Below are 13,512 nucleotides of genomic sequence, written 5' to 3'. Positions count from 1 at the left end.
CGCCTCTGCCTCTGCCGCCTCTGCCTCTGCCTCTGCCTCTGCCTCTGCCTCTGCCTCTGCCTCTGCCTCTGCCTCTGCCTCTGCCTCTGCCTCTGCCTTCTGAGTGGTGCGATTAAAGGTGTGAACCACCACCACCACCCAGTGCACCCTGGGTTCTCTCATTAACCTAGGGCTTATAGGGGCAGCAAGAGTGCCCAGGGATCCTCCTGTCTCTGCCTTCCCGGTGCTGGGATTATAGGCATGCTGCCATACATGTATCTTTTTTATGCAGACTCTGGGATTTAACCTCATCCTTATGTGACAAGCACTTTATTGACTGATCCATCTCCCCAGCCACTCACTAATTTTTTTTAAAGTTAAACCCTTTGAAGTTAATTTTCCTAATTATTTAAAACTTATTCCTATTAAACAGTGACTGTCACGGGCCCACATCAGTCAAAGGCCTTGCTATCCTAAACCTATCACTTTGGCACCTCTTGCCTGCAGTAGCCCCTCACCATAGTAAGGTCGAGCACATAGGTCTTCGTCACTGCCATAGATGTTCCAATGGCCGCTGCGGGTCTGGTCACCTCGCTCCAGGGTGCCAGGCTTGGATGCATTGCTTGCACGAGCCCCCAGAAGCAGGGACAACTGGTCCCCTAGTGTACGACACTGCCATCGAAGACTCAAGGCCTCTCGGTCGCACTCGTACATGCCCAGGGAAACTGTGGTGTTGGTGACTGGCCAGCCTGTACCCAGGCACTGCGTGGCACCCAGGTTGAAGAGTCGGTTCCGGGAGACCCATTTCCAGCGCTGGGCAGGGAGACTGGCATTGCAGACTGGGGTGACTCGGACCTGCACACCCTGGGCCTCCAGACAGCCCTGCATCCCCTGGCTGAAGATGAGGAAGACATCAGGTTCTGGAAGGAAAGGCAGGACAGGAAGTCATCATACCTCAGCCTTGATGACTGCTAAGGCCTACAAACACTGGCCGTCGGACAGTACTTGTCTCGTGTGTTAATCGCTTGGTCCTCTCTGTCACCGTTCAAGGAAGGGTTTAGGACACTGCTATTGTTCCTGTACCGAGAGGTGGCATAGTCCATTCCTGTTCAGTCCACATCCACTTGGAAGCAGGATCCAGGCCTCTGCCTCACTGTAAAATCAAACCCAACTCTACACAGCATATCCAATGCTTCATACACATACATGTGCTTCATACACACATATGTGCTTCATACACATACATGTGCTTCATATATATACATGTATTTCATACACACACAGGTGCTTCATACACACACAGGTGCTTCATACACATACATGTACTTCATACACATACATGGGCATCAAACACATACAGGTGCTTCATACACATACATGTGCCTTTATCTGTGGCTTCATTTTCTTCAGTGTCAGTTATCTACTGAAAACTGCCGTCCAAAGATAGTAAATGGAAATTTTCTAGAAATAAATAATCCCTAAGGCTTTTTGTTTTTTTAGATAGGATTTCTCTGTGTAGCCCTGGCTGTCTTGGAACTTGCTCTGTAGACCAGGCTGGCCTTGAACTAACAGACATCCTCTTGCCTCTGCCTCCTGAGTGCTGGGATTAAAGTGCACCACCATCGCCGCCTGGCTAATCCCTACATTTTAAATAGCTACCATTAAAGTCTTTTTATAATTGTCCTATTTCCTCGTCATTAATTTCTTTTTTTAAGATTTATTTATTTACTATATATCTAAGTACACTGTAGCTGTCTTCAGACACATCAGAAGAGGGCATCAAATCTCATTATGGATGGTTTTTGAGCCACCATGTGGTTGCTGGGATTTGAACTCAGGACCTTTGGAAGAGCAGCCAGTGTTCTTAACTGCTGAGCCATCTCTCCAGCCCTCATCATTAATTTCTTACTGTGCTCAATTTATTAATTAAACTTTATCACCAGCATGTATTTGTCGGAAAAAGACATTGTGTTTCAGGTCTGGCATTAACTATGGTTTCAGACATCCATGGGGTTCTTGGGCTGTCTCCACCATGAAGGAGAATGACGGTACCTTCCTGAAGACCTTACAAGGCCTCAGCTTCTTAGAGTTCATCCTTCTAGATCTTTCTGAACCTCTCCTCTCTTCCTCCTTACTGAAACACTCATCCTCCCCATAATTCTTGAATGCCTGGCTTGGTTTTGTTTCTTATTTGTTTGTTTGTTTGTTTTAGGACATCAAAATGTAGTCAATGAGACACACAGACGTGCATGCATACACACACATACACACACACACACACACACACACACACACACATGCATACACACATACACACACATTCACATACATGCCGGCACACACTCCAACCTACCCCACAATAGTTTCAGATGAAAACACAAAACTAGCTGGGCGTGGTGGCACACACCTTTAATCCCAGCACTCGGGAGGCAGAGGCAGGCAGATTTCTGAGTTCGAGGCCAGCTTGGTCTACAAAGTGAGTTCCAGGACAGCCAGGGCTATACAGAGAAACCCTGTCTTGAAAAACCAAAAAAAATAAACAAAAACAAAACCCAAAAAAACCACAAAACTTAACATGGACTAGTGGAAGTCTGGGGATAGAAATAGGGAATGGTTGCTTAAAAACATTTTTAAGGTATTTCTTGGGTAGGAGGAATGATGAAAATACTTTAGAATTAAATTCTCATGGGAATATTCTAAAACTCAATTAACCACATTATAAGTGGATAAATGTTATAATATGTGAGCAGTATCTCAAGGGATAAAAGAAAGAAAGAAGAAAACAAAAGATAGGAAAGACTGTGGCTTAGAGACACAACGTCCTCCACAGTGTCCCCCAGACAGTAAACAAACCTGCGTCTCTCTAACACTCACACTTCACCGCCCTCCTCTTGTGCTCAGGCTGCCACTTATGCATACAACACACACTTATGGCACATTCCAACCTGAAGAGTGTGTTTGTACCCACCACTGTGATGGTTAGTCTAAAACACCACTCTGGCACAATCTAGAATCAACTGAGAAAGGTCTCAGTGAAGGACCATCTAGATCAGGCTGGCCTGCGTGATTGTCTATGGGAAATTATCTTGATTCCATTCATTTAAATGGGAAGACGCACACAATATGGGCGGTGCCATTCCCTAGGCAAGGAATCCGGATGGGCATAAGAGTGAAGAAACCAAGCTTAGTACAAACATGCATTAATAATGTGACAAGTTGCTTCAAGTTCCCGCTACCCTGACTTCCCTGAAGTCATTGATTATAGCCTGGAACTGTGAGCAGAACTTTCCTGTAAGTTGTTTTTGTCAGGGCACTTCATAGCAGCAACAGAAACTACAACAGCAAGGTACTAGCAATCCAGGATAAAACTTGTGAAGTCCTGGGTAACTTGGGCAAGAGCCTAACCTGTTTCTGACAGAGTTCTCCATCGTAAAACTACCTCAGATAGCAAGTGGAATGACTGACACACAGACGACGTGTTTGGGACTGGGTCTGGTACACATTGTCTATGAGTTAGAGGCACAGGATAAAGAGATTTGATGAGCACAGGCCCAAGGCTGGTGAAAGGTGGAGCTGCAATTTGAACTCAGTCTTTTCAGTCCAAGCCCCACATTCTGTCTATTTTTTGTGCTTCCACTCTTAGAATGCGTCCACCATGACCTTCCAAGGGAATAAACATATTCCAGAAAAACTTAATACTATTGGAGCACCGAAAGCCAAAAGGAAAAGGAATGGCTTCCGTGGCACATGAATTTTTCAAAGCAAGATAAATGTCAAAAGCAAACTCAAATGATAGCCCAGCATGGTGATACAGGTCTGTGATCCCAGCACGTGGGAGGTGAGGGCAAAAAGACCAAGAGTTCAAGGTTGGTCTTGGCCACACATAGTAAGCTCAAGGCCAGCCTGGGCTACAGAAGACCCTATCTCAAATAACAAAAAGAGAAATCATGTCATAAAATTACATATAACTTATTAGAGGCAAAGGGTTAATTCCTTAGTATAAAGGGCTTTCATCAATATTAATAAATATACTATAAGAAAAATGTTATTAACTAAAATATACAGAGTACCCAGGATACAATTCACAGAACTGAAGAAGGTTAACAAGCTGATGGGCCCAAGTGAGGATGCCTCAATCCCATCTGGGAGGGAGAAGAAAGCAATCACAGGGGTGGGGAGTGGAGGTGAGGGAGGGAGGGACCTGGATGGGAAAGGGGACATAGAGGGGAAGAGGGGAATACCATCAGGTATTGGTGGGGGAAACAGGATTGAAGCCCTGAGGGCCAGCAGAAAGAATGGAAACAGAAAACTTCAGGAGGTAGGAGGTGGGGGACCCTCTAGAATGTACCAGAGATTTGGGAGGTGAGAGACTCTCAGGACTCAAAGGGAGGGACCTTAGATGAAATATCCTACAGAGGGGAGAAGGAACTTGTAGAGTTCACCTTCAGTAGAAAGACAGGGCATCACGTGGAGGCATGGGGTTGCCACAGTCAAAAACTCTGACCCAGAACTGCTCCTGTCTGAAAGAACTGCAGGGTCAAAAATGGAGAGGAGACCGAGGAAAAGGAGGTCCAGTGACAGGCGCAAAGTGGGATCCAGCTCAAGGGGAGGCCTGACACTATTACTGATGCTAATAGTGTGTGCTCATAAAAAGGGGCCTAGCATGACTGCCTTCCAAAAGACCCAACAAGCAGCTGAAAGAGTCAGATGCGGATATTTATACCTAGCCAATGAACAGAAGTGGGTGACCCCTGTGGTTGAATGAGGGAAAAGCTGGAAGAAGCTGAGGAAGAGGGCAACCCTATAGGAAGACCAGCAGTCTCAACTAACCTGGACCCCAGAGATTGCTCAGACACTGAGCAACCAGGCAGCATATACCAGCTGATATGAGGCCCCCAGCACATATACAGCAGAAGACTGCCGGATCTTGACTCGGTGAGAGAAGATGCACCTAACCCTCAAGAGACTGGAGTCCTCAGGGAGTGGGTTGGTCTGGTGGAGTAGGGGTGGGGGTGGGGAACTTGGAGGGTAGGGACAGCCTCTTGGAGACGGGTGGGTGGGGGAGGAGGTATGAGATGTGGAATAGTCAGAGGGCAGACCAGAAGGGGGATAAAGACTGTAAAAAAAGATTAAAGAATAAAAAAAAAAATTTAAAAAAAAGTGTGATAGCATGTTTAGACAAATTAAAGGAAATTACAACAAACTAAAAAGAAATGTTAATAATGCAGCATAAAACTAAATATATTTAAAGAAAGCTAAACATGTGAAATATAATTGGCTTTTAAATACTGGAGTAAAAGGCTAGGGATGTACCTCAGTGAAGGAATGAGCAAGGTCCTGGGTTAAATTCCCTGCACCACACATACAGAAAAAGTGAGAAGCTAGGCACATGATTCAGCTGGTAGCATTTGCTATGTGTGATGGTTTGCATATGCTTGTCCCAGGGAGTAGCACTATTAGATGGTGTGGTCTTGTTGGAGGAAGTGTGTCACTATGGGGGTGGGCTTGGAGATCTTCCTCCTAGCTGCCTGAGAATGCTCATTCTGTTCCTGGTTTCCTTCAGATGAAGATGTAGAACTCTCAGCTCCTCTTGCACCATGCCTGCCTGGATGCTGCCATGCTTCACCTTGATGATAATGGACTGAACCTCTGAGCTTGTAAGCCAGCCCCAATTAAATGTTGTCATTTTTAAGACTTGCCTTGATCAAGGTGCCTCTTCACAGCAGTAAAGCCCTAACTAAGACACCATGGAGAGAGAGAGAGAGAGAGAGAGAGAGAGAGAGAGAGAGAGAGAGAGAGAATAATCACAACCACCTCATAGCAATAAAGAAAAAAGAAACAATAGACTTAAATTCCTTCAAAAGAAATCAATCATTATTCAAATAAAATTCAAGCTCCTCATTATGGGCCACTAAGTCCTACCATGCTGGATAGTTTTATGTCAACTTGATACAAGCTAAGGTTGAGAGGAGGGAACCTCAACTGAGAAAATTCCTCCATAAGTTCACTGTAATTAGTTATCTTAATTAGTGATTGATAGGGGAGGGCCCAGCCCTTTGTGGATTCTATGAGAAGTCAGGCTGAGCAAGCCATGAAGAGCAGGCCAGTAAGCAGCACCCCTCCGTGGGCTCTGCCTTAGCTCCTGCCTGCGGGTTCCTGATCTCCTTGAGTTCCTGTCCTGACTGCCTTCAGTGATGAACAGTGATGTGGACACCTAAGCCAAATAAACCTTTGCTCCCCAAGTTTCCTTGTTCATGGTGTTTAATCTCAGCAAGTAAAGCCCTAAATAAGACGATCCCGGTGTTTAGAAGCACATAAACACCTGAGTGATGACTTTTCTAACACGGAAGCCATACTGTCTTCCTGAGTTCAGACCACACTCTTCTTCACTCAAGCTGCGCCAATTTCCTTGTCCCATTTAGTTTCCAGTCTCAAGGCCTTTGCATTGTTTCCTTCGCCTGACAACTCACATTTCAGAAGAATATATATATATATATATATATATATATATATATATATATATATATATATTCAGAAACCCTCTATGATCTCCTAATAAGCCATAGTTGTCCTCTATTTTATGATTTGGTTATAATTTTCCTTGCAACACTTTTGATTTTTACCCCCTCCATTTGAGTTATTTGTGAACTTGATTCCTATGTTATTTGGCAATTTTTATTATCTCCAAGTCACTGTGGATAATATCTACCAATTGTTTTTTAGGTGTATTTATTTATTTAATGTGTATGCACGTGTGCCCGGGTGTATGTATGAACATCCCGTGTGTGTGGTACCTAAGGATACCACAAAAGGATTCTGGATCCCCCTAGAGCTAGAGTTACGAATGGTTGTGAGCTGCCACGTGGGTGCTGGGGACCAAACCTGGGACCTCCGGAAGAGCAGCCAGTGCTCTTAACAGCTGAACCATCTCTCCAGCCCCCATGTCTACTAAGTTTTATTTCATCTCCGCTATCATGGGTGTTGGACATTGTAGATGGCGTGCTAGAGGGAATGTGATGGTTTTGAATCTTCCTATAAAGAATGTTGAATTCCATTTTGGCAGGCCAGTTACATTCACAGTGGATCACTTGGATCCTGTGGGAGCTGGGTTTCAGGGTTTGTCATGCCTTGAGTCTTAGGGTGTGCCCCTTGTCCTTGGACTCAGTCCTGAGGTGAGGCTGTCCTGGGATTTTAGGAGAAAATTGTAGATGATGACCAGGCTCCCTGGCTGGTGGTACCTAAACGTCTCCTTCCAGCTGCTGCTGCTGGCTGGACTTGGGGAGCTGGAGCCTTCCCCTGCATATGCACAACGTAGGGACCACTGAGGCTTTGAAGAGCTCTGTGGAAAGAAATTCTATGATGGCTTCCTTTCTAGAACTTTCCCTGTTGGCTTTTAGCCTTTCTGGAACTCTAAACTCCTATCTCCACTTTCTGCAGCCCTGATTACCCCTCAAGCTGGGCAGTGTGCTCAGGGCTGCTCAACATGCCACTCATCTAATTTTCTTCCTTTCTTAAGAATTTACTTTCTTTTTATTCAGTTTTTTATTCCACTTTAAAATTTACACACGCATACTGTGTTGGTGCATGCGTGTGTGTGCGTGTGTGCGTGTGTGCGCGTGTGTGCGCGTGTGTGCGCGTGTGTGTGCGTGTGTGTGCGTGCACGCGTGTGTGTGTGTGTGTGTGTGTGTGTGTGTGTGCTCCTCCCACTGTTTAGATCCTGAGACTTGAACTCAGATCACCAGACTTGGTGGCATCTTTGCCAGCTAAGTCACCTATCTTACCTACCTTCCTTTTGTCTTTTGAATATTTTCCCCTCTCTACATCTGTCTGGTTTTAGTTGTCCTCCAGTGCCCTCAGACCATCATATGTTGTGTTTTACTTTTAGTCTCTCAGCATTTTTGGTCACAGTTAGACTTGAACAAGCTAGCCTGCCATTTCTAGAACCAGAATTTATTTTCCCGCGTGTTCTATTTCTTGTTTCCCCTCTTGCTTCTAAGCTCCTGGTGGCTTCTCCATCACTGTGCCCCTAGCTCATATGGCCCGACACTTAGCAGTGCTTAGGAGAGGCTGGGTAACAAGGGTGCGTGTACATGAATAAATCTCATATCTAGTACAACCAATCGGCCTGCCATTCTGTTCCCCGTCCACACTGCTGGATTGGTTTTTCTAACACATCGTGCCACACGCTCCTGCCAGAACAGCCTGGTGGGCAGTCTGGTAGAGCCCTGTTCCTCTATCCTGACATCACAGAAGGTGTGTGTCTCTTTGTATGAGGAGGGAGAGAGTGTTCTCTGGCAAGATGCACAGGAGCTTCCCAAAGTATCATCCGGGTGGCTGCCACGGTTAAACTTCCTCTACTGGGTCCTCTACCCTTAATCTAACCCTTCCTTTCTCCCACAGTCTGTGTATTTACGTCCCTCTCCAAACATCTATTTTGAAATCTTAACCCCGGAGGTGATGGCGTTAGGGTGTGGGCCTCTGGGAAGTGCTGAAGTTATTAGAGTCATAACATTAATTAATAGGATTCATGCCCTTATAAAAGACTCCCAAGGGTCAGGCTGGGGGTGTGGCTCTGTTGGTAGAGTGCTTGCCTAGCTCGAACAAAGTCCTGGGTTCAATTCCCAGCACCACATAAACCAGGCACAGTGGGTGCATGCCTGTAATCCCACCACTGCAATCAGGAGGTGGGAGGAGGAGTGTCAGTTCAAGGTCATCTTTGGCTACTTAATGGTGTTCATAGCCAACCCGAGCTAAGTGAGTCTCCCCACCCTTCCAACCTATGAGGTAATAGTGTGGGAGGAATTAGACACCACCAGACACTGAAACTCTTCACTCCTCAATCTTTGGCTTCTTAGCCTCCAAATCCAGGACCACATAAATTCCTCTTGTTTGTAACCCTCCTAATTGTGATATGTTGTGATCCAGTTAGAGAAAGACAATGACTCTGAAGAAACAAGCCCTTAAATTCCAAGTGTCTGGCTGTGTGTCTGAGAGAAATCTGTTGCCTTCTCAGGGTCAGAAAGCCAGCTCAGGGCAGAGCTCTGGGGACTCTCGGGATCTGGAGGCAGAGGGCAGGAATGCAGGTCATGAGCTACTGTGTTAGTGACTGAGAACAGGTCCTGGATGAGAACAAAGGCCTGGGAGAGCTAGAGAGCAATGAACAAGGCGGAGAGAGTTCCTGGAGGTGGCTCTCCAAGACTCAGCCCAGTCAAGGGCTCTTGGAGAGAGGCCCGACATAGCCTTGGTGGAGCAGACTGTGTAGACTTGCTGAGAACTGCTCCCAGTCCTTAGAATCTGTGTCCTCCTCAAGCTCCCATGGATCAGGCAGGAGGGGACTCAAGGCGCAGAGGCCTAATGTCCCCAAAGGGCCCCTCCTGCCTCATTCATACCCAAGTACACCACACACTTGGAAGTACAGGCTGCCAGTGTCGAGTGTGAAAAACGCCCATCCCCAGACTTCAGCCTCCTGCTCTTACTCGGACCTCAGATGGTCCTGCCCAGCGCAGAGCGACTGCTCATATCCTTGCTGGTGCCTGGGACAGCGCTAGCTGTCATGTTGCAGCTGCGTAGGGACTTATGAATGCAGAAGTACACGAAGCGCCTCCGTGACCTGGGCGCCGGGCCTTGGTTGGGTGTGAGTCATGCATCCATTTAACAAATGTTTGTGAGGAGTTTCAGGATCGGGGATGTAACTGTATTATAAGTGGCTTAACAAGCACACGGCCCTGTGTTCAATGGCCAGCAACACACACACACACACACACACACACACACACACGGCACCCAGTGCTCACATATTTGAATCATACAAGCATACCATCCACATGAAGGCGCACACCTATGATCCCAGCCCTTGGGAGCTGAAGGCAGGAAGAGGTCTTCTTCAACTACATAGCAGACCTGGCCAGGGAGGAGGAAGGAATGTCACAGATGCCAGGCCTTGAGGCCCCAACGACAGATCCCAGTCCTCACCACAGTGTGCTGAACTGAGGTGGTAAGGATGGTGGCAGTCCTTAGCGTCAATGAGCTGCCAGCCTATAGTCTCTTGTTCTTTGTTTTTGTTTGCCCAGTGAACATCTCCTTTCTTCTCCCTCCTCTTTCCCCCTCCCACCCCTCCTCTTTCTATATAAATAATAAGCCACCCACCACTCTGTGGGTGGGCACAAGGCTCACTTTTGACCGCTGACAGTACTCCAAGCCCCTGGCCATTCTGATGTGACAGACGCACAACTTAGACCAGGCCAATCCGTCAGTGCATGCTCTTGGAATAAAGAAAGTTTTCTTTCTGGAGAGATTTCTAGATGGAGGCTGCCAACAGCCGAGTATCCTACCCTGAAGGAGTAAAAGGAAATAGCTGACTACTGGAAGGAGAAGCGCCTCCCGGGAACTCTGAGCATCCAGTCTCCACCCGTGGACTTCCGTGGCTCTCCCAGACTCTGACCTTCATGCCAGGAATCACCCAGGATCATGTCCCCCACCCCCACCCCTTTTTTTCTTTTTGCTGTGTTGGGAACTTAAACCCAGAGGTTTACACTGAGCAAGTGCTCTGTCACTGAGCCACACCCCCAATCCCCTTTGAGCCTGACTGCTTTATGCTCCTGTTTTTCTGGTAACTGAAGGGATCCTTGGGACCAGAGCCCACCTCGGCACTTTAACTCTTCAGGACACCGAGGCCCCATGATCCCTCTGCCTTTGCTAGACCTGTTCCTTGGGTCTGCAGTGCCGTGGCGATCCTTTTGGAGGAGGCTGGACCCCACCTTGCATTCTCCTGACCACCCTTCTGGCTGCTCCCCCCACCCGCCAGCCCTCTCACCCCATGCTGATGACAACCCTGTACCAAGTCCTTTCCTAGGTACTGCAGGGGGATTATTAGATGCGATGACAGGGCCTCTGCCCTCGAGCTGTTTACTGAGAAGCCGAAGAGATGAACATCCTGAAGCAATCCATGCAAGAGTTACAAGCCACACATCAACACGTGCAAACCAGTCAGCCCGAATTTAGGCTGCATGGTTGGAAGGAAGGTGTTGGGTGGAAAGGGGCTTTCCGGGTCACCAGAGTATAGCAGGAATCTCCCTGGTACTGCCAAAGCGGTGGTCCGCTCTTTCCACGTCTCAGATGTCCAGGCCATCGCCATGGAAACTTATTCCCATGCACAGACAGAGAGTGGGTTTTAAAGCAATGTGGAAAGGCAGGTTTTATTTCTTCACAGAAACCTCCTCGCTGCCCCCGAAGCTTACCAGATTCCCAGAGCAGACCGGGCCAGAGGTGGGAGCCCTTGGCTAACCGGCTGCTCTCTATGACAAGCTGAAGACATTGCTGCTGAAGGAAGCGGTTGAGGAGCTAATTCGAGCACGGTGCCTGACACGCAGCAGCAGACTCAAGAAATCGCTGTTGAACGAAAGGCATGTGCTACGAAACCCTGAAGGCTCGCTGGAGCAGAGGCGAGGACAGGAGGGTGTTCCAAGCTGGGGAACCGCAGGCGCAAAGGCCAGACACTGGAATCTGAAACTGGGGGCCCGGCCACCATCTGGCTTAGCTCTTGGAAAGCTGGTTTTAGGGGGTGGGAGGGAGATCTGACCTAAAGAAGGCCTTCAGGCCTTCAGCATCTCTCTTATTAGTCCCCTCCCCAAGTCACATAGAGGGAGAGGTGAGGCGGTCATTCCAGGGAGAGCCAGAGCCTGGCCCAGGGGCTGCCAGCCAAGAGAAGCAGCTGTTTTCAATTGGCCTTGAGGTCAAGCCTGGATATGTCCTTGAGTCAGCAGAAGCTGCCAGCTCCACTTTGCTCAGGGGTCCTCAGCCCTGGGGACCCAGCAATTCACCCTACATTCCCTCTGCTAGACTGTGCCCATATATTTGTAGACACAGGGACTCTGAACAAGGGGGTGGAACCATACCTCCCCTCGAGACACACAGTCCTACCCCACTGCACCCTACCAAAACCCTGAGGTGGGTTTCCCTCTCTCCCCTTCCTCCTGCTCAGCAGCAATCATTTCGTGCCTGGCCAAACTGCGGGCTTCGATTTTGCCTAAGCCTTTGCCTGCAGCACAGGCTGCTCTGTGCTTTGCTACGCACCGCCCCTTGCTCCATGTCGCCATGGGATGGGCTCCTCTCTCCTTTTCCAGACATGTCCTTCCTTCTGGTTTAATGTGTGGGCTGAGAAGTGTGTTATCCATGTAGGGGTGAGATTCTCACCTCCCCGTTGAATGCAAGACACCTTGCTGGAGACTGGGAAGCCTAGATCTCTCCACTTCCCAGTTTCTAGTGGATCTGAAGCCCTGGCCCAGGAAAAGGGTCTCGGTGGGGCTTGGACCCTGGGGTTTTCTGGGAACACAAACCTTCACCACCCTGGCTCTCTCCCTGGCTGTTGGGTCGACTGGATCTTAGCCAGGCATCGTGGCAGATGTCTGCAGTCTCAGCAGGATGACTGGTACTTAGAGGCCAGCCAGGGCCACAGAGTAAGACCCTGTTCTAAAACATACACAAAGAGCACTCATTGCTTTTCCACAGGATCCAAATTCACTTGCTAGTGACCATGTAAGGCAGCTCAAATAGCCTGTAACTCCAGATCCACAGGATCCGATACTCTCTTCTAGTCTCCTAGTGTACCTTCATACATGCACACAAGCATGTGTACAAGCACATGCACTCGCATGCACACACACACACACACAATTTTACTAAAACAAGCAAACAAACAAACAAACACAAACAAAACGGGAGGGGAGAGGTTGGAGCTCATTCAGCCCACCCTGATGGCGTTTGGCTTCTCAAGACCAAGAAACACAATGTCTTTTCAGCTTGTCCCTTCCAAGGCTTCATCTTCCATGACAAAGCCCAGAGCCAAAGAGTCCACAAAAGAATCGAAGTGGCCCCAGAGACTCTCTTTGCTACCCTCGGGGTCAGCTACTTCACTAAAGACTCAGACCCGCATCCCCAACCATCCCAGGAGCCCACCACACTCGCGAGGGCCTGGCTCAGGTCCCTGTCCGGGGCGCCCTGAGATCTGTGCCCAGCTCACCCGGCCCTCTCCCCAGAGGCCGTCTGCGAGCCCCCAGCCAAAACAAACAGCCCATCAGCCACTTCCTTCCTGATGCGGGCACTTGCACAACCACGGATACTGTGACGACGACGACGACGGCAGGAAATGATTTTCTAGGCCAGCACAGTCCAACCCCACTGCCCCGGGACAAAACTGGAATTCAGACCCGGACACGCGTGGGTGGAACACAGCCACACCAAAGCGCAGCCCTCGGCAACCTTGCGAGGATCTGCCCCCAACAACCGCCAATACTTTATGAAGGAAGGTCTCCAAGGCTCCTGTGAGCCATCAGTGTGTGGGAGGGAACTATAAGCATATTATTTCAGAACATCACTTAAATCTGGGTCCTGGCCTCTATGCCAGGTTAGACACCCACATAACTGCTGGGGATGAATGGCTGAGTGAACGTATTTGGAGACATCCATACACATTTGAAAAAAAGCATCATTCCTTTAAATTTAATTTTGATTTGGGGGGGGCAGCTAGGACTGAAA

General features: G+C 48.3%; 1 protein-coding gene across 2 annotated transcripts in view; it reads right to left on the bottom strand.

Annotated features, from left to right (window-relative positions):
• The window catches only part of Mrc2 (mannose receptor C type 2), a 60,587-nt gene that overhangs the window by 25,228 nt on the left and 21,847 nt on the right, over positions 1 to 13,512 (bottom strand). For both annotated transcript variants that reach the window (XM_021212434.2, XM_029546185.1), the window contains exon 2: positions 498 to 899. In XM_021212434.2, the coding sequence (XP_021068093.1) occupies positions 498 to 899 (402 nt within the window). The remainder of the gene's footprint in view (positions 1 to 497; positions 900 to 13,512) is intronic.

The sequence above is a fragment of the Mus pahari genome, chromosome 14, assembly GCF_900095145.1.
Source record: "Mus pahari chromosome 14, PAHARI_EIJ_v1.1, whole genome shotgun sequence".
Classification (NCBI taxonomy): domain Eukaryota; kingdom Metazoa; phylum Chordata; class Mammalia; order Rodentia; family Muridae; genus Mus; species Mus pahari.
This window is presented reverse-complemented; position numbering and strand designations above follow the sequence as displayed.